General features: G+C 43.3%; 1 protein-coding gene across 1 annotated transcript in view; it reads right to left on the bottom strand.

The window, feature by feature from the left end:
* Positions 1-3,761: 3,761 nt before the first annotated feature.
* LOC143766273 (uncharacterized) overlaps positions 3,762-20,120 on the bottom strand; it is a 30,291-nt gene continuing 13,932 nt past the window's right edge. The window contains exons 6-7 of the mRNA XM_077253819.1: positions 17,811-17,901; positions 3,762-5,811 (exon numbers count right to left, since the gene is read on the bottom strand). Coding sequence (XP_077109934.1) covers positions 4,820-5,811; positions 17,811-17,901 — 1,083 coding nt within the window. The 3' untranslated portion in view covers positions 3,762-4,819. The remainder of the gene's footprint in view (positions 5,812-17,810; positions 17,902-20,120) is intronic.

Below are 20,120 nucleotides of genomic sequence, written 5' to 3'. Positions count from 1 at the left end.
CCAATGAGACGAGGGACCCCTCCTTGGTATGGCGATCCTTCCGTACGCTATCCGAGCGGCTTCTGCTGCTGCCACGGCGGGTCTGGCTCTTTTCACTTGAGCGAGACCGCCTCTCCTGCACCTCTTGCTGTGGCATTACATGTTCTGGTGAAAAGCTCTCCATATTACACACTACCACGTAACAAGAGCAGTCACAATCAACCTGGCCTGGTTTAGTGACACAGGGCAGCACTTCTGGTTCGTTTAAATAGACTCGCTTCCCTTTTTTTTTTTTTCTAAATGGATCACCTGGTTGATCCTGCCTTTTACTGGCCGCTCAGCATTTTGTGCTACAATTAGGTGTATGTGCGCACCTGTATGTTATATGCAATTAATCACCTGGCTGATCCTGCCTTTGCAGGACCACTGGGTCCAGCCCCAGCTGGTTAATAAATGCATTTGCGCTTTCATTCTATGCACGCCGACGGTAGCCACGTCCGGTGTGCGCTATTTAATCAACTATTCACCTGGTTGATCATGCATCTGCTGGCAGCTAGCGCAACGCCTGCGCTGCATAACTATGCCATAGCGGGCACCCAGCAACCACTTCCGATGCGCGCTTCTTAATCCACCATTCACCTGGTTGATCCTGTCTCTGCCCAAACACTGCTGTCGGGCCTGCACGCGCACTCGCTTCCGGTGCGCGCTGCTGTATTGTGCTCCAGGCACACATCCGGTCACTACTTCCGGTGTGTGCCGCCTCTTTCGGTCCCCCTGCCCCTTAGCTCCTGTATAGTTTTCTGAGTGCTGCCGCCGGGTATTGTGCGCATGCGCGTACCCACCATTTCCGGGTAGCGGGCGCCGGCTGAGGAGCTCCACGGACTCCAGGAGGCAGAGTAGCACTCACCAACGTCCTGCTTCCAGTGACCCGGACAATGCTCCATACCCTTTGCAGCCTCAGGTACCGACCAGGGAGGAGGGAGGAAGAGAGGGGGGACCTGCTTTCAAACGCTCAACAGGGAGGGCCCCAAAAACCTCCAAGGAGCTTACCCAGCCTGGGCACCGATGTGCCTTATGGGCAGCATGGCCACCTTTGGTCAACAGGGGGGGCACATAAAAGTGACCCCCAAGGACAGCAGGATTTTTATACCCGGGCATTGCCTCACGGGTTGTGGCCATGCTTCGCTCAGGGGGGGCATGGAATACATGACCCCCGAGGCGACTACCGGTACCTGGTGACGGGTGCAGCAGACCAGCGCCTGCCGAAATCCACCCGACCCAGGCCCAGGCATCCTCTTCTGTCTTCATCAGAAGTCTCATCTTGAGGGTTTCCTGTCAAGGACAAGAAACCAACTGATGTGGAGAGAGGAGCCGCCCCTATTATCTTGAAGGTTTCCTGTCCTTGATGGGTGGATCCCCTCTCTCGCGGTGCCGTCATGTATGATGGAAAAAATGACATTAAGTCCGTCAGCCGTAAGTTCCCTAAGGTGGTGGTGGAACAAGGATAACCTAGCCTCGGGGGTTCCCTGGGAGAATCGCATATCCCGAATAATAACCACAGATGCCAGTCCTTCCGGTTGGGGGCCCATATGGGGGATATCGTAGTACAGGCTCAATGGGATCCTCAGGTAGAAGGTTCATCTAGCCTGAAGAAGCTATCGGTGGTAGAATTGTCAGTTAAAAAAACTCTTTGTGTACCTACAGAGTCACCATGTAAGAATTATCTCGGACAACCAGGTGGCGGTGGCCTACATCAACCAGCAAGGTGGGACCCGATCCAGTGCTCTGGAAGTAGCAGATCACCTTTTTCAGACAGCGGAAAGACATCTTCTATCTTTGACAGCGCTACACATAAAAGGAAAACACTAAAAGAGCAGACTTTCTAATTCACAATACATTGAGACATGGAGAATGGTCTCTAAATGGGGCCATCTTCAGCCAGATTGTCCACATATGGGGTCTACCAGACACAGATCTCTTTGCCACCAGGAAGAACAGAGAAGTAGAGCAGTTCTGCTCCCTGAACCCAGGGAAAATCCTCTTATGTCTTAAGGTGGATGCCTTCTTGAGGAAGTGGGACTTCAACCTGGCCTACGCATTACCTCTATTATCCCTGCTACCTCTGGTAGTGAGGAAAATCAGAGAAGACAGGGCAAGGATTATACTAATTGCCCTTTTTTGGCTCAGTAGTGCTTGGTTCTTGTGGCTAAGGACTATGTCAGACTGCGATCCCTGGGTGCTTCCAACTCTTTTGGATCTTCTCTCCAAGGGCCAGGTCAACCATCCACAAGTAGCGGGTCTCCACTTGACGGCATGGAGTTTGAAAGGGCGTTGTTGAGAGAGAGGTTTCTCCCTGAATAACTACCCTGCTAAAGAGTAGGAAGTTGATTACAGCTAAGATCTGTGCTAGAACCTAGAGACAATTCTTAGCAAATTCTATCCCTCAAGGTAGCCTTTTTGGTAGCGATAACTTCAGCATGCAGAATAAGTGATATTCAGGCACTCTCTAGACTTCCTCCTTATACGCAGTTTCTGGATGACAGGGTAGTCATTAGGCCAGATCCTGCTTACTTGCCCAAGGTTGCCTCAGACTTCCACAGGTCACAGGAGATAGTCCTTCTTTCCTTTCTCCCTAGCCCTACTAGACAGAAGGAGGAAGAGAAACTTCACACATTAGAGGTTACAAGATATCTCTGTTACTAATCCTTAGAAAAGGACGATGCCTTGTTTATATCCTTCCAGGGCTCTAGGAAGGGTCATAGAGTTTCAAAGTGTACATTAGCAAGATGGATTAGGGAGGCTCTCTAGCATACACAGCAGGTGGCGGTCCACCTCTGCAGAATTTAAGGGCGCATTCCACTCGAGCCATGGTATCCTCCTTGGGCAGAAAGATTGTGAGTTTCCATTGACCAAATATGTAAAGCGGCTACGTGGTCATCTCCTTCCACCTTTCTTAATCATTATAGGCTGGTCATGGGTGCTTCTTCAGATCTCACCTTTGGGTTAAGGGTGCTGCAGGCTGTAATCCCTCCCTAGGATAGTGTTTACATCTCTGTAATTCTCTTGTGGTGCTGTCATGGGAGTCCGAATGTAGTATTAATTTGCTTACCGGTAACAGTATTTTTCAAGAAGCCCATGACAGCACCGTTAGTTCCCTCCCTTCACATGTGGGTGTGCACTTCCCCTCTTATAAGTTTTCACGAGTGTGGAATTGTTCAGATTTAAATTTTGTACATATTATTTCCCATTAACCATGGTGGTCCTCTCAAGCTCTGTAATCCAACTGATGCGTGGGAGAGGTGCCACCATTTTATATCTGTAGGTTTACGGTTCCTGAAGGGTGGATCCCCTCTCTCGTGGCGCTGTCATGGGCTTCCGAAAAATAACGTTACCGCTAAGTAACTTAATACTTTCATGATGTGGTCAGATGACATTTTCTCTTAAAGGGCTCGTTCACACAAGTGTATAACACGGTTGAGTGCTATCCGATGTTTTATAGGATAGCACATGGACGAATATTATACTATGGTGCAAAGCAGATCTGTGTTTTTTTTCTCATACAGGTTCAGACCACAAGAACCCATTCAAGTCTAAGAGAGAGTGTAAAACATTGGACTGCTTGAGCCGAGTATCATTTACATCATTGATCCGATTCTCTCGAAAGAGAGAATCCTCACTCGTGTGACTCCAGCCAAAGCCTTATACATCCAAGCAAAGCTGGATAATTATATTTGTCGCCTATAAAAGGATCATTTAAAAAATGAAAAAGCATTTAACAAACCTGAAATACATAATGTAATTATTCCTTTAATATTTCTATACAAACTGCATACCAGCTGTCCCTCAACTATACAGGTTCTAAGGCATTATCTTATCATTTAAACAATAAAGATATAAATACAAACAGATGGATGTTAGTATTTTAGGGCAGATATGTATTAACCTTTGGTTACAAGTTGTAAAGAGGTGGTTCGAGGCCTCTCTTTTCATGTGATCTGGTGTCACGTGTGGGTAGATGCTTTTGAACTTGATTAGGACAGTTAAAGAGGGGATCATCCAGTCCCCACTTGGTCTCATCTGATTAATGAGACACCATAATCGTTAGATGTGACATGTTTGGTGTCTGACGCTTGCCTCAGCAACTGTCCCGATCATGAATACCAGAGAAGTGCTGGTCAACTCCTTTAAGATGCAGCTATAGTGATCACATGACAGTAAAGTATTCTATATACATGGTGAAATATTTAGGATTGTTATATCCATTCTACTTGCTGATGGTTATTGGTCACTGCATATAGTACATTTCCTAATCATTATCATTTAATATTCTAAATTGCTTTTCCTTTTAGACTTGTAGTTTAACTTTTACTGTAACTTTACTTATTTAATTCATTAATAAAATAATTTTATAAAATAAGAAATGTCTATTACCCTGTGTTTGCCTGATGTTTAACAAAATATAATTTCTTTGTTAAACATTTCCATATTCTCAATGTCAAAATGTCTTCTCTGTGTGTATTCTTTGATTAATAACAAGAGTTGATTCACAGGAACAACAATTCCCGCATTCTGTACATGAAAATGGATTATACTGTGTGAATTCACAGATGTACAGCAAGATTTGATTTCTTGGTAAAACCTTTCCCACATTCGGAACAAGAAAATGGCTTCTCCCCTGTGTGAGTTCTTTTATGTCTACTGAGATTTCCTTTGCAAGTAAAACACTTCCTACAATCTGGACATGAAATGGTTTCTCCCCTGTGTGACATCTTTGAAGTACAACAAGATTTGATTTCTTGTTAAAACATTTCCCACATTCTGAACAAGAAAATGGCTTCTCCTATGTGTGAATTTTCTGATGTGCAATAAGACTTGTTCTGTTGGTAAAATATTTCCCACATTCTGGACACGAGAATGGCTTTTCCCCAGAGTGAGTGCTTTCATGTTTAACAAGATCTCGTTTGTAAGTAAAACAATTTCCACATTCGTAACATGAAAATGGCTTCTCCCCTGTGTGACATCTCTGATGTATAGTCATATTTGCTTTGTTAGTAAAACATTTCCCACATTCTGAACATGAAAATGGCTTCTCCCCTGTGTGACTTCTCTGATGTACAGTAAGATATGATTTCTTGAGAAAATATTTCCCACATTTTGAACACGAAAATTGCTTCTCTCCTGTGTGAGTTTTCTTATGTGAAACAAGATTTGTTTTGTAGGTAAAATATTTCCCACAGTCTGCACATGAAAATGGCTTCTCCCCTGTGTGAGTGCTTTTATGTTTAATGAGATCTCGTTTGTAAGTAAAACAATTCCCACATTCTGAACATGAAAATGGCTTCTCCCCTGTGTGACATCTCTGATGTATAGCCATATTTGCTTTGTTAGTAAAACATTTCCCACATTCTGAACATGAAAATGGCTTCTCCCCCGTGTGACTGTTTTTATGTTTAACGAGATGTGCTTTGCATGTAAAACATTTCCCACATTCTTCACATGAAAATAGCTTCTCCCTTGTGTGAACTCTCTGATGTACAGTAAGATTTGTCTTCCTGGTAAAACATTTCCCACATTCTGAACATAAAAATGGTTTCTCCCCTGTATGAGCTGTTTGATGTTCAGAATCCCTTTTGTTATTATAATTTCCCTTAACTGTCTGTAATGACTCAGAAGATGAAACCTTTTGATAAGGAATAGAGGATAGATTTTTGATGTGAAGAGCTGGCGATATATCTGGAATAAAGTCATAATCTTCGTCTATATATGGTATGATACCATAATCAGATGCTTCAAAATCAGTATATGTCATCTGCCCCTCTGACGCACAGTCATCTGCCAAGAAAAACAAATATTTTTTTTTTAGAAATGCTGCCTTTAGAAACAAATTGGATTTAAATTCAATTACTAGATGATGAAGACAGGGAAACAAACTGTATACTTCAATGCAAGGACTAGTAGATTATGATAATAAAAAGTTGTACAATTAACTTCTCATCCAATGCTAGATTATTTATTTTAAAGCTTTATATTTCACTGTGCTTGTCACCAAATTTTTGTAATGTAATGTTCAGTGGAGAATCATAAAGAGGCCTGTAAGTCAGTGCTATTAGGTGGTGTCTGTGTCATACACTCCCTGACATCTACATGAACTATAGCACAGACGGCAAAGTGGAGGAGCAAGATGGTCGTGTACACTGAAGCCACAACTTTAGAGGAGGTGTAAGGTTGGAGTAGTACATGCATTTATGTATGTATTTTCAATGGCAAAAATAAAAAGCAAAGAGAAATTAGTTAATTAAAAATTAAAGGAGGACAAGTGAAATATTGGCTTTTAAGTAGTGATGTGCGAGTGTACTCGTTGCTTGGGTTTTCCTGAGCACGCTCGGTTGACCTCCGAGTATTTGTTATTGCTCGGAGATATAGTTTTCTTCGCCTCAGTTGCATGATTTATGGCTTCCAGATACGCTGAATTCATGTGAGGAATGCCTGTTTTTTAGGGAATTCCCACATGTATTCAGCTTATCTGGAAGAAGTAAATCATGCAACTGAGGCGATGAAAACTATAAATCCGAGCAATGACAAATATTCGGAGGTCACCTGAGCGTGCTTGGGAAATCCCGAGCAACCAGTACACTCGCTCATCACTACTTTTAAGCCATATGGGAGAGCTGGTACACCTGAAAATTAACTTAAAGCAGTGTCATTATCCTATTATGACAGCCAGCATCTGGTCTTTGAGATATAATAATAATCATAAAGCTTAATTACATTAAATGTATTGTATATTGTTGTATATTGAATACAGAAATGTTTGGCCATTTCTGCATCAAGATGAGCTATGCTTCTTTGCCCAAAGTACTTAAGCTTATATAAAATACAAAGAAGGATTTAAAAAAAAAATGGGGCACAACAAATATAAAGCTGATCTAGAAAAATTTTATTTTGTACGTACAATATATTTGCTAAACTGTCACATGATTATGCTATAATGTTGTTGGCATGATCCTGCACTTCATTTCATACCAGCTGCATTAATAGAGTCCATGGCAGCGCTGGTAGGGATGCTGCATGATGCATGTGGTCTCACAATCTAACCACGTACATGGCAGATTAGCCACTCTGGCAACTCTTCGTTTAGACAACTAGCTTCATTTTGTGATTGTGAGCATTATTACAAGTGCTTCTCACTAAATTAGAATATCAAAAAGCTAATTTACTTCAGTTCTTCAACAAAAAAGTGAAACTCATATTAGAGTCAATACAAACAGAGTGATCTATTTCAAGTGTTTATTTCTGTTAATGTTGATGATCATGGCTTACAGCCAAGGAAAACCCAAAAGTCATTATCTCAGTAAATTAGGATAATTAACAAAAAACACAAGCAAAGGCTTCTTAAGCGTATAAAAAGGTCCCTCAGGGTATGTTTCCACGGTCAGTATTGGCAGTACTTTGGATGCAGCATATGTCCACTCCATCCAAAGCGCTCCCGGCTTTTGTACGCACGGTGATTCTGCGTGTGTTCATTGAACCATGCGGAATCACAGCATCCTATACATAGGACTGTGATATTTATACAGGGGCGGATTATCAGAGGGTCAATATGGGCGGTAGCCCAGGGCCCAGTGGCTTGGGGGGGCCCTGGGCCACCGCAGATTGACCCTCTGATAATCCGCCGGAGGGTGACTGAATGCCCGGCCCGCCGGCATTTATGTGCCCCGCCCCCCGGACCCGGTGGGCAGAGAGAGGGGGTCCGCATCGGGCCCCTTCTCATCTGCTCACCGGGCCCCTTCCGGCGCTGCGGCGCTTTCCTATTGACGTGCGTGCGCGCGCGCACACCCGCACCTCAATAGTTAACAACAGCCGCCAGCCAGCCAATTGGAGGCTGGCAGCTGAAGTCGGCCGCAGCTCACACGTCGCCGGCGTCTGACGTCATTGTCAGTCGCTGGCGAGTGTGCGCTGCTGGAGGGAGCTCGCCGCGTGGAGCGCTGGTAAGGTGAGGAGACTGGTTTTTTTTGTTTTTTTTCGGGTTTTTTTATAAGCTAACGGTGGACTGTGGACACATTGGGGGCAATGCTGTAGACACTGGGGCAGATTGCTGGAGACACTAGGGCAGATTGCTGGAGACACTGGGGCAACGCTGGAGACACTGGGGCAATGCTGGAGACACTGAGGCAGATTGCTGGACACACTGGGGGCAATGCTGGAGACACTGGGGCAGATTGCTGGAGACACTGGGTCAATGCTAGAGACACTGGGGCAGATTGCTGGACATACTGGGGCAGATTGCTGGACACACTGGGGGTAATATGCTGGAGACAATGGGGCAGATTGCTGGACACACTGGGGGCAATGCTGGACAATTGGACATACTGGGGCAGATTGCAGGACACACTGGTGGTAATATGCTGGACACACTGGGGCAATATGCTGGACATACTGGGGCAGATTGTTGAACACACTGTCTGGGGGCAATATGCTGGAGTCAGACACTGGGGCAGATTGCTGGAGACACTGTCTGGGGGCAATGCTGGACACTGGGGCAGATTGCTGGTTACTGGGGCAATATGCTGGATATACTGGGGCAGATTGCTGGATACACTGGGGGTAATATGCTGGACACACTGGGGCAGATTGCTGGACACACTGGGGGCAGAACTGGAGGCATGGGCAGAATGTAGACACAGGGCAGAATGAAAGACATGGGGCAGGATTGGATCATGGGGCAGGAGAATACGATGGAGACAGATGGGGCAGGATGGGGAGAACACATGGGGTAGAATGGATACTCATGAGTGCAGGATGGGAGAACATATGGCAGGAGCCAGGAATGAGACACACGGGGCGAGGGTGGGGAATATTATTACCATAGGGGCTAATTAAGGGATATTATTACTGCAGTGATGTATTTATTTTATTTTTGGAGTATACTGTTTTAAATGGGGGGGCGGTCCTGTTACTGTGCAGAGTGACTCTATATCGCCTTTTTTTCTCCATGTGTAATGTAGAAGTTGTGAAAAATTAAGTAATGTGTTCTGCAAGCAGAGCTCGAGATAACTGTGTTATTTCCTGCTGAAACGAGTCCTGGCTGGAAGAAATGATGGCGGTCTGTGCTGGATGAAAGATGAAGGACTTCACCTAGAGACGTCATTGGTGAGTCAGTGTTACCTATACATTGACACTATACTATATACAGAGGTCCTGTGTACAATGTCACCAGTGATCACTGTATTACCTATACACTATATACAGAGCTCCTGTGTATAATGTCACCAGTGATCTCTGTATTACCTCTACACAGACACTGCATACTAAGTATAGATCTCCTGTGAATACTGGCGCTTATGGTGATAGTATTGTGTTGTTTTTTTTTATTATTACTGATAAGTATTGTAGTATTCAGTCACTATGTGGTGGTAATATGTGGTCTGGAAATGGTGTTGTGGTATTTGTCCCTTGAATGTGCTATTTGGTCACCAAGTGGTGGTACTATGTGGTCTTGACATGGTGCGGTGGTATTTGTTCCTTGTATGTGATATTATTCGATCACTGTGTTTGTAATTTGTGGTCTGGTCATGGCGCGGTGGTATTTGTTCCTTGTATGTGATATTATTGGTCAAAATATACCTAAATTATATTGCAGATTTTAACAAATATTTAATAGGTTACAGTAGAGTAGGGCCCGGCCATTTTTCTGGAATAATCTGGTTCGGGTATAATATGACCCCCCCGTCACATGACCCCCCCCTTTCACATGACCCCCCCGTCACATGACCCCCCCGTCACATGACACCCCCCCCGTCACATGACCCCCGTCACATGACCGGGGGGGCCCACAGTGTCTGAACAGCCCGGGCCCTGGCTACCCTTAATCCACCCCTGTATTTCTATTGCGAAGACTGAGCTACTCCGCAAGATAAATTGACATGCTGCGGTCTAGAAACACGTGCCGCATGTGCGTATAAGCAGGGACGCCGGAGGCTGCAATGTCTGGCCGCTGCGGCTGTACGCAGCATCCAATCGGCAGCGTTTACTGACTGTTGAAACATACCCTTAGTGTGTATCAGTAGGCTCCACAATCATGGGGAAGACTTGACAGATGTCCAGAAGGCAGTCATTGACACACTCAACAAGGAGGGTAAGCCTGAAAAGATCATTGCTAAAGAAAAAAAAAGCTCATTGCTAAAGAAGCTGGCTGTTCATAGAGTGCTGTATCCTAGCATAATGGAAAGTTGATTGGAAGGAAAAGGTGTGGTAGAAAAGGTGCACAAGAAACCAGGATAACTGCAGCCTTGAAAAGCTTGTTAAGAAAAGGCCATTCAAAAATTTGGCGGAGATTCACATGGGGTGGACTGCTGCAGGAGTCATTGCTTCAAGACCCACCAAACAGACGTATCCAGTACACGATCTACAAGTGTTGCATTCCTTGTGTCAAGCCACTCATGACCAATAGACCACGCCAGAAGCATCTTACCTGGGCCAAGGAGAAAAAGAACTGGGCTGTTGCTCAGTTGTCCAAGGTGTTGCTTTCAGATGAAAGTAAATTTTGCATTCCATTTGGAAAATCAAGGTACCAGAATCTGGAGGAAGAGTGGAGAGGCAAACAATCCAAGCAGCTTGAGGTCTAGTATGAAGTTTCCACAATCAGTGATGGTTTGGGGAGCCTTGTCATCTGCTGGTGTAGGTCCACTGTGTTTTATCAAGACCAAAGCCACTTCATTGTCCCTCTGCCGACAAGCTTTTTGGAGATGGAAATTTCATTCTCCAAAAGGACTTGGCACCTGTCCACACTGCCAAAAGTACTGATACCTGGTTTAAAAACAACATTATACGATGTTGCACATTTGGTGGGATTGTGACCAAATCAGACCTTTTTGGGATGGGGTAATTAATGCATATTGTAAGATCTCAGGGGAAAGAAACACTCCCTCCCCCTGGATTGCCCTCTTAGCTATGCTCCCAGGCCCTCTAGGTACATAGAAAAGTAGTCTTTTGAGATTCTGCTTGGCAGCAGCACGTACAATAATACCCAGACACTGGCGGACATCAGTCACTCCATCTGTCAGAATGGCAGGACGAAATTTCGTATATTTGTCATATGGAAGATCTATCAGCAGAAGTAGCGGGTGACAACATAAAGTTTGTTATGTTGTGGCAACCCTGGATTCTCTTTAGGAACTCACCCGAATTCTTTTCCTTATTTTCCTGAGAGAATAGACTAGACTTCACAATACTAGGAAGTAATCGATTTGGTCACCCCTCCTAGACACTTGTTTGATCCCCACTATTTATCCTTCCGAATAGGGAAAATATGGACTAAAAATTTCCATCACTCCACCTTACTCCTCTCCACCCTGTCCTCCCTTTGTTTGTCTTATCCTCTTGTATGATCTTCTTCTTCTCCTCCCCCTTCCAACTTCTAATCTAATAGAATTTATATATCCTTCTTAGGTAGTGTTCTGTCCAGCAATATAATTGCTGTCTAAAGTGTAGTCATATTTATGTCTCCGTTATTACAGACATTGTATTTTTGTGTGTATTATTCCTTCCTATATTTTATATTGTAAGATTACAGCACCATCTGCTGACATTTTAATGTTTACATTCTAGTTTAATTTGCAATGTATTATGGGAAGTTCCTAGGGCATTGTGGGATTGTTCCTGTTGCATTGTGGTCTTATTATGACACTGTGAAGGCAACAGCAGCCATTGCTTCTGAGGGTCATTCCATGTAAAGTGAACCAATGATTTTTACCTCTATATTTTTAATTCTTTTGAGATTTTGTTATTTGGTAATAGTATGTCAGAGAATGCAAAATGTGAAGAAGAAAAAATTCTAGATATTTTTTTTTTTTTATTGATTTTCAAAGTTCGGAAAAAGTGCGAATTTCGGTGTTGCCTGCCTTTACATTTCTCCTCATAACTCAGGCTAGAAAAAAGATAGAGAAACAAAATAAACACCATTCTACTCAGAACAGTACAGGCTTTCACCATATATGTCACAAGAGTATCTTTGTTAATATTTTACCCATGCGATCGGAAACGCAAAATTTTGAAACGCATTTCCGAAAAAAAAAATTATTTCCAAAATGTCAAAAACGGCATATGTGCCTGTTATGCTCCTAGCCACATCTGTACCAAAATACAAGTTGGGATCATGATGGGATCATATTTTAAAAAATAAAACTATTACAGTGTCAATTCGAAAATCTTGATTTCAGATCTGTTCAGCCTGTTGTCTAATAGTGTGGGGTCTATATTTACCAAATAATCCATGATTTTTAGATATTACTGTATTATTTTATTATGTTACAGAATCTTAGAAGCAGGAGAGGACAGAGGAGAAAGCTTTGTTAGGGCTGAACCTGAGAATGAGCAGGGGTAGACGGTGAATGCAGAGCAGATGACAGGCCGGCAGCTCGAGCCTCCAGACGCCACATTCACACCAAATCTTAACACCCAGGCAACTTTTCACATGGAGGGAGAAAAATATTCTCAACATCCAGTTCATGTATTGTACAAACCAGGACTACGAAGAGGAGGAGTTTGTGAAAACATCGGTTACAGGGAGCAGAACCCATCACAGGGACTCAGCAATACCGGACTGTCATCCCATGTAGTGACACAGAAATAAAAACAAGGATTTTTTCATTCAGCAAAGACAGTGAAGTCCATGAAGTGGTAGAAGGTGGCACCAGATGGGCCATGGATGACCTAACTGGTGATGTGACCTGTGAATATGATTGGCGTTGGTGGCTGCTACTGTACTCTCCAAAGATTGTGAAAATGAAGAAGTAGATGTGACTTTTCTGCACCTTCTGGTCCAGCGCCATCCTTTGTGTATCCAAGAAAACCAGACATTTTAAGGCTATGTGCACACGTTCAGGATTTTCTGCAGAATTTTCCTGAACAAAACCGAATTTTTCTGCAGGAAATCCGCATGCGTTTTGTGCGCGTTTTTTCCGGAGCTTCCCAATGTATTAAAAAACGGGAAAAACGGGAAAAATCCGCAAAATTAATGAAATGCTACGTTTTTTACCGCAATGCATTTTTTTCGCAGAAAAAAACGCATCATGTGCACAAAAATTGCGGAATGCATTCTAAATGAAGGGATGCATAATGTATGCATTTTTTATGCGTTTTTGTAACATTTTTATAGCGAAAAACCCGAATAAAAAAAACCCGAAAAATCTGCAACGTGTGCACACAGGTGGAGCCGAACACCATGACAGGTCGGCCATTGCTAGTAAGCGCTTATGGACAAGATGACATTTCACCACAAGAAGGGACACATTGATGATAAAAGGCCAGTGTAAAAACCTATTATTAACTCCTTAAGCCCCGAAGGGTGGTTTGCACGTTAATGACCGGGCCAATTTTTAGAATTCTGACCACTGTCCATTTTTGAGGTTATAACTCTGGAAAGCTTCAACGGATCCCGGTGATTCTGACACGGTTTTCTCGAGACACATTGTACTTCATGATCATGGTAAAATTTATTTGATATTACCTGTGTTTATTTGTGAAAAAAATGGAAATTTGGCGAAAATTTTGAAAATTTCGCAATTTTCCAACTTTGAATTTGTATGCCCTTAAATCACAGAGATATGTCACACAAAATACTTAATAAGTAACATTTCTCACATGTCTACTTTACATCAGCACAATTTTTCATCACATGCGCTGTGTTGTGCATACGCTACAGCTGGCTATAAGAGACAGTCTGCAAGAAGGACATGCTGCTGCACTGATTGGCAAGGTGAGAAAATTGGCTACTGTTGCCAGAACCCCTAAAGTTGACTCAATTTTGAAGAGACGTGCTGGAAAAGGGGCAATTATTGATCAAGCCACACGATGGGGCAGTACTTACTTAATGATTCAACGCTTGGTTGAACTGAAAACCTTTCTTGTAGACATGGATAACCCTCAACTGACGCTAAATGAAAGTCAGTGGAATCAGGTGACTGAGCTGGAAAAATTGCTAGAGCACCCATTTACAGTGACTAAAAAATTACAAGCAGAGGACTTAACTCCAGGTATTTTCTTAAAGGAGTGGAAGAACCTGATGTTTCGCCTGTCCCAAAGAGGAGGGTTAATTGCAAGTGGCATTGCTACATCAATGAAACGGAGAGAGGAGCTACTATTACAAAATAACATTCTTTTGGCAGCTGTTTATGTAGACCCAATGCATCGGATTCTTCTAGATGATCAACAGCTAACTAAAGGAAAAGAAGCTCTGTTTGAAATAGCAGTAAGGATGAAAGGGTTGCAGAACAGTCAGGAGGAACAAGAAGAATTTGGTCGTCCTGCCACATCTTCACCCTCATCAACTGATGAGGAATTTAATTTCAAAAATATTTGGATCACAAGGACCGTGCAAAGCGTTCCCGCATAGAAGAGGAGTCATCCCCATCAAAGAACACAGCCAGTACATTTCAGCAGAATTTTTCATGTTCACTAAAAGAAATTGAGAAATTTGACCGTTCATCAAAAATAACAGTGCAACAAGCGATTCCTCTGTATCCTGATATTGTCAGAGATGTTGCCCAAGTGGCTACTGCTTTGCCACCAACCCAAGTTAGTGTAGAGAGGTTGTCCTCTGTCTCAAAATAATTAGATCAGATTTGAGGGCATCCATGAAGGAGGATCTGACAGAGGCAATACTTTTTCTGAGGACAAATTTATAGATTTCTTCATACTAACTGCATAACAGTGTTTATTGCATATTTACTTACAAGAGTTTAGAAAAGTTTATAAAAGTTATTTGCTATATTCTAATTGTATTCTAATAAATATAGTTTTTGCTCTAAGTGGTCTGATTACTTATATGATGGTGAGAAACTGAATAAGCAAGATGTTAATATTTTACAACAGTAAATTTATTGTTACGAATTAGCCATTTATGAAGGAGTCGGAGTCGGAACCTGATAAAATCCAGGAGTCGGAGTCGCAACTGTGGCTTACCGACTCCATAGCCCTGCTTTGCACTTTATATCTATATTGCTGCTTTAGAGAAAAGGACCTTTTTGCATTGTTTTGCACATATTCATATGCTATGGATATATGAGATACATTACTGCATATATATTTATCAAATTTATACATATATTATTGAGGCTTGCACTTTTTTTCCGAGGGTGGTTATTTTGCAAACATTTTTGAGGTTATACTATTAATTTACTTATGCTTAACTCCACATTCAGTTGTGTGTGGTCACATCCCATCCCTGTATATTTGGTGTCCTGTAGTATTTTCTGTTTTTTTGTCTTATTATGGATTTAAAGTGAACCTGTCACCCCCCCTTCCCCTCAGGCGTTTGTAACTAAAAGAGCCACCTTGTGCAGCACAAATGCTGCATTCTGACAAGGTGGCTCTTTTAGTTATGCTCCCTGCACACGCTGAAATAAACGTTTATAAAATGTGCCCCCTGATACCTTGAAATAGTCCCGGGGGCGGGACTTTCCTTCCTAATCAGACGCAGCACAGCCGTCACTCCAGGCCTGTGTGCGCCGGGCGCCGCCTCCTCTTGCTGCATTATCGTCCCCGGCGCCTGCGCATTAAGTTTTCTTTTTCGGTCATGCGCAGTTGCGCTGCCCTTTGTACTTACAGAGCAGGCACCGGGGACGATAATGCACCAAGAGGAGGTGGCGCCCGGCGCGCACAGCTCCGGAGTGACGGCTGTGCTGCGTCTGATTAGGAAGGAGAGTCCCGCCCCGGGACGATTTCAGGGTATGAGGGGGGACATTTTCTAAACGTTTATTTCAGCGTGTGCAGGCATCATAACTAAAAGAGCCACCATGTCAGAATGCAGCATTAGTGCTGCACAAGGTGGCTCTTTTAGTTACAAACGCCTGAGGGGGGTGACAAGTTCCCTTTAATAAAGATTACATTTAGGGTATGTGCACACGTTGCGGAAAGGTGTGCGGATTTTTCCGCACTGATTTTGGTAAATCGGCAGGTAATCCGCACTGCGGATTTTCTGCGGATTTACCACGTTTTTTCCGCGGATTTCATATGCAGCTTTACACCTGTGGATTCCTATTGAGGAGCAGGTGTAAACCGCTGCGGAATCCGCACAAAGAATTGACATGCTGGGGAATAAACAACGCTACGTTTCCGAGCGTTTTTTTCCGCAGCATGTGCACTGCGGATTTTGTTTTCCATAGGTTTACATGGTACTGTAAACTCATGGAAAACTGCTGCGAATCCGCTGTGGCCAATCCCCTGCAGATCCGCAGCAAAATGCGCAATGTGTGCACATACCCTTAAGGATTATACTCTCTGGTGGTGGTTTAATTTCCTTTTCCTGACAGTGATATAGTGAGTTTGAGTTTTTTGTCCTTCATATATGATTTGGGGTCCTTTGGTAATAATATTTCTCAATTTTAGCAAAAAGAATTATCTCTCAACATTTCTACTACTGCACAGATATGTTCCTGGTGAGAATCCAAATCGGGCAAAAAAAATAAAGATATCATCAAGATAAATTACAAAAAAATCTTCCGATGCAATCAGAAAAAATATAATTTATGAAGTTGTGAAATACTGCTGGTGCATTGGTTAACCCAAATGGTATGACAAGATTTTCGAATAAACACTGACGTTAAAAATGCTTATAATCCTTCCAGATCCACAGCACAAGAACTGGCAACTCCAACCTCCATCACATGTGAACAGACCCGCTCCGAGGAGTATAACAGGAACCCTGCTGCTTGCCCACCACATCTCTCCAAAATTCTGTGGTCCATCCTTATAGCCTGGGTTATGGCCTCCGCCAAAGAGCAAGGGGAATCATGAAGAACCAGAGTGTACTTAAAGGGACTCTATCAGCTCAAATTGGCGGGATATTAAAATGATTTCTTACTGGTCAGATGGGCGGCGTAACCTCTTTATTACTCCACCCCGTCCGTCCCTGCTCATCGCTTGAAGACTGAGGTAGCAGGGTAAAAACTAACCTACAGCTCTTGCTGAAAACTCAAACTGTTTCTTCTTTTCCAAAAATTTATCAGGAAGAGTTACGCATTCAGAGGAGGTCAACTGCATGTCTGAAGGTACAGATGTCACAGTCACCGCTGGCAACAAAGAGCTGGTGAGCTTTCACACAGCAAGTCACCTTTTCCTGGTCCTGCAACTGTAATGATTCAAGGTTCTGGTGCTGTTTAGCTAGATACTGATTCTTTTGGGTCAGATTTGCCACCTGATTACAATGCGTGTGAATGGGATCCTTTCTGGCGAAAAAAAATGTTATGTGATGCTAAATGACAACTCATGGACAAGCCATGTGGCAGGGAAGATCAGTAGTCCAAGATCATGTGCCAGAATAGTATATCAAAGGCAAAGGAATACAAAAAAATTGAACAGTCAGAGGCAAAGTCCGGGGTCAGGCAGCTAAAGTCAGAGTACATCAAGGCAAAAGGGATAATACAAACGAGTAGTCAAAAGGCAAATTCAAGGTCTGGCAACACAGATCAGAAAATCAGTACACAGAGTAAAGACTATGTGTGACCATTGCCATCCAGCAAAATACCAGATAATCACTCTGAACAGGTGACACCTGGAAGAAACCCTGCCGTACAAGCCAGATTGGGCAGCTGAGCTGTCACTCACAATACTGATAGCCCAGAATGCCCCTGATCCTAAGGGTGGCTGAGCTGTCACTCACAGTGTCCTTAGGACACTGTGACTGGTAGAATCGTGACAAATAGGCAGCTGAGTAGTGCATAGCTTGTGAGGCATGGGCACAGAACAGAGTGCAGATTCAATAGAAAGTCTACAAAATTAAACACATAATTGTTCCAATCGGTCAATACGTAAATACAGAAGCTACTACTCACTTGGGTGGTTATCGGTAGGAATCTCCTCTTTACACCACTCATCACCCTTCACATATGTCCCTGTAGTATTAATATAGGTCAGATCTTCACCCTGAAACAAATATTGTAAAAGTAACAGACAGATGGAGAAGTCACATCTATGATCAATTCTAATCCTGCCTTCTTCACAATTCTCATTAACAAGTGTAAGAGAGTGGAAGAATGATCAGAACCCCCTGAAAGATCATATAATAAAAGTAATATGTTACATTGCTGCCTTTCTCAATTACTGTATTGATTTACCAGGGTACTGTGTAAAGTAATGCTTGCTGCAGGAGTTTTGGATAACAAACGATTAGCAATTAGAAGTTCGTGCTTCAGCAATATAGGGGGCTGTGAAGGCCTAGAACACCAGATTGCCTGTACTTACAGCAACGTGAACATAAGCCAGACAGAAAGCAGATTCTGTCTGAAGAGGAATCCAGAAAAAGTAGCAGAAGCATTATCTTGGAAGGGATTACAGGTTAGGGCTCATACTCATTTGCGAGAAAAAACGGATGAGAGCAATCCGAGAGAAAAAAATCGGATTGCACTCTGACCAATGTTATTCAATGGGTTACATCTCATCTGCGTTTTCTCAGCTGAAATTGGACTGAGAATGCAACTCAATGGATGAGAGAAAAAAAACCGCACAGCACTCGCACCATGCGAGTGCTGTCTGTTTTTCACGCACCGGTGTCCTTTTAAAAGCCGGTAGTTCTCTGGACTGGTAACCTCTGGACCGTAGGAAAATGCCAGTGCATTTTCCCATGCTCCAGAGTTCAGCGCAGGTCAGGCTGTGAGGCAGCGCAGCATCAGTGATGGCACCACTAGTCACTGAAGCTGCCGTTCGCAGCCGTGCTGAACTGTGATGACCTCTGGACCATGGGAAAATGCACTGGCATGTGAGGCTGTGAGGGAACGCAGCTAGTCACTGAAGCTCTGCTCACAGCATCTCCTCATTCACCAGTAGTTTTCAGCCAGGGCGGTTGCATCTTGGCACTATCCTGGTTGAAAACAGTATATACCCCAGATATGGATTACAGCATGGGACACAACAACGGACATGGAAGTCGCATGGATTAGGAGTAATAATAAAATGGGAAAACTGTGTTGTGGTTTATTTCATTAAAATACTTTATTCTAGCTGTGTCTTTATTTAACATGTAACAACTATAGGATTAGGAATGGATAGGTTATTGACACCTCTCCATTACTAAGTCGTGGGCTTGATGTGACTTTACAATACAAAGGTGACATCAACCCCACAACTATTACCTCACTTGCCACTGCTACAAGGCAAGTGGGAAGAGCGAGGCTAAGTGTCAGGACTCTGAACATTTTGATTACCTTTTGTGCATTACTGCCCTTTTCCAAGATGGCGTCTTTGGTTTCATATGCACTGTGTCTTCCTGCTATATAACTCCATCCCAGCCTTTAGTCTGTGCTAGAGTATTCTGCCTTGCATCCAGCTCCTGACGACTCCCTGGCTTTGCACCTGCACCTGTGAACCTGTGTGGAGACCCTGCTACTCAGCTCTGAGTTTCTGCTGCATATATCGGTTTCCAGTAATCCTCCATCTGGCTGCTTGTGTTTGTATCCATCTGCATTTGCTGGACATGTAAGCTGTTGCTGCTCTGCTTAAACCTGAGACTATTAACCAGGCCTCCCTGGTTGTGCTAAGATATTATTTGAACTGCCTTATAAGCATATCTATCTGTGTTTGGACTAAGACAAGGACTTATGCGTGTCAAGTATCCTCAAGAATAATTGTGCTTCATAGACTTTCTGCGTGATTGCATTTTCCTCTGAAGTTCCCTATAGACTGCTAAGCTGCGTTTAATATTTACACCAAGTGTTGTGGACTTGAGTTTCTCTCTGCACCTGTTTGAATCACCGTGTGATAATATAGACTTTACCACTTATAAAACTGTGTTCTGTAGTTGTCTTGTTCCATGCAAAGAGTCTCCTGAGTTATCCCTTATAATCCTTACATTAAGTGCCGAATTGGCGCATCTTAGAGGTGCGCCTTTTCTGGGGTGGCCGATTGCTGATTTTTTTAGCCGGGGGGGCTATATTTATGGCCCCTTCCTAGGCTATTAATATCAGCCCGCAGCTGTCTGCCTAGCCTTTGCTGGTTATTAATTATGGGGGACCCCACGTCATTTTTTTGGGGAGGTCCCCCATTTTAATAGCCAGGAAAGGCTAAGTATGCAGCTGTGAGCTGATATTAATAGCCTGGGGAGCTCCATAGGCATTACCCCCTTCCCAGACCATAAACATCTGCCCCCA

Source organism: Ranitomeya variabilis, chromosome 4 (genome assembly GCF_051348905.1).
Source record: "Ranitomeya variabilis isolate aRanVar5 chromosome 4, aRanVar5.hap1, whole genome shotgun sequence".
Taxonomy (NCBI): Eukaryota; Metazoa; Chordata; class Amphibia; order Anura; family Dendrobatidae; genus Ranitomeya; species Ranitomeya variabilis.
This window is presented reverse-complemented; position numbering and strand designations above follow the sequence as displayed.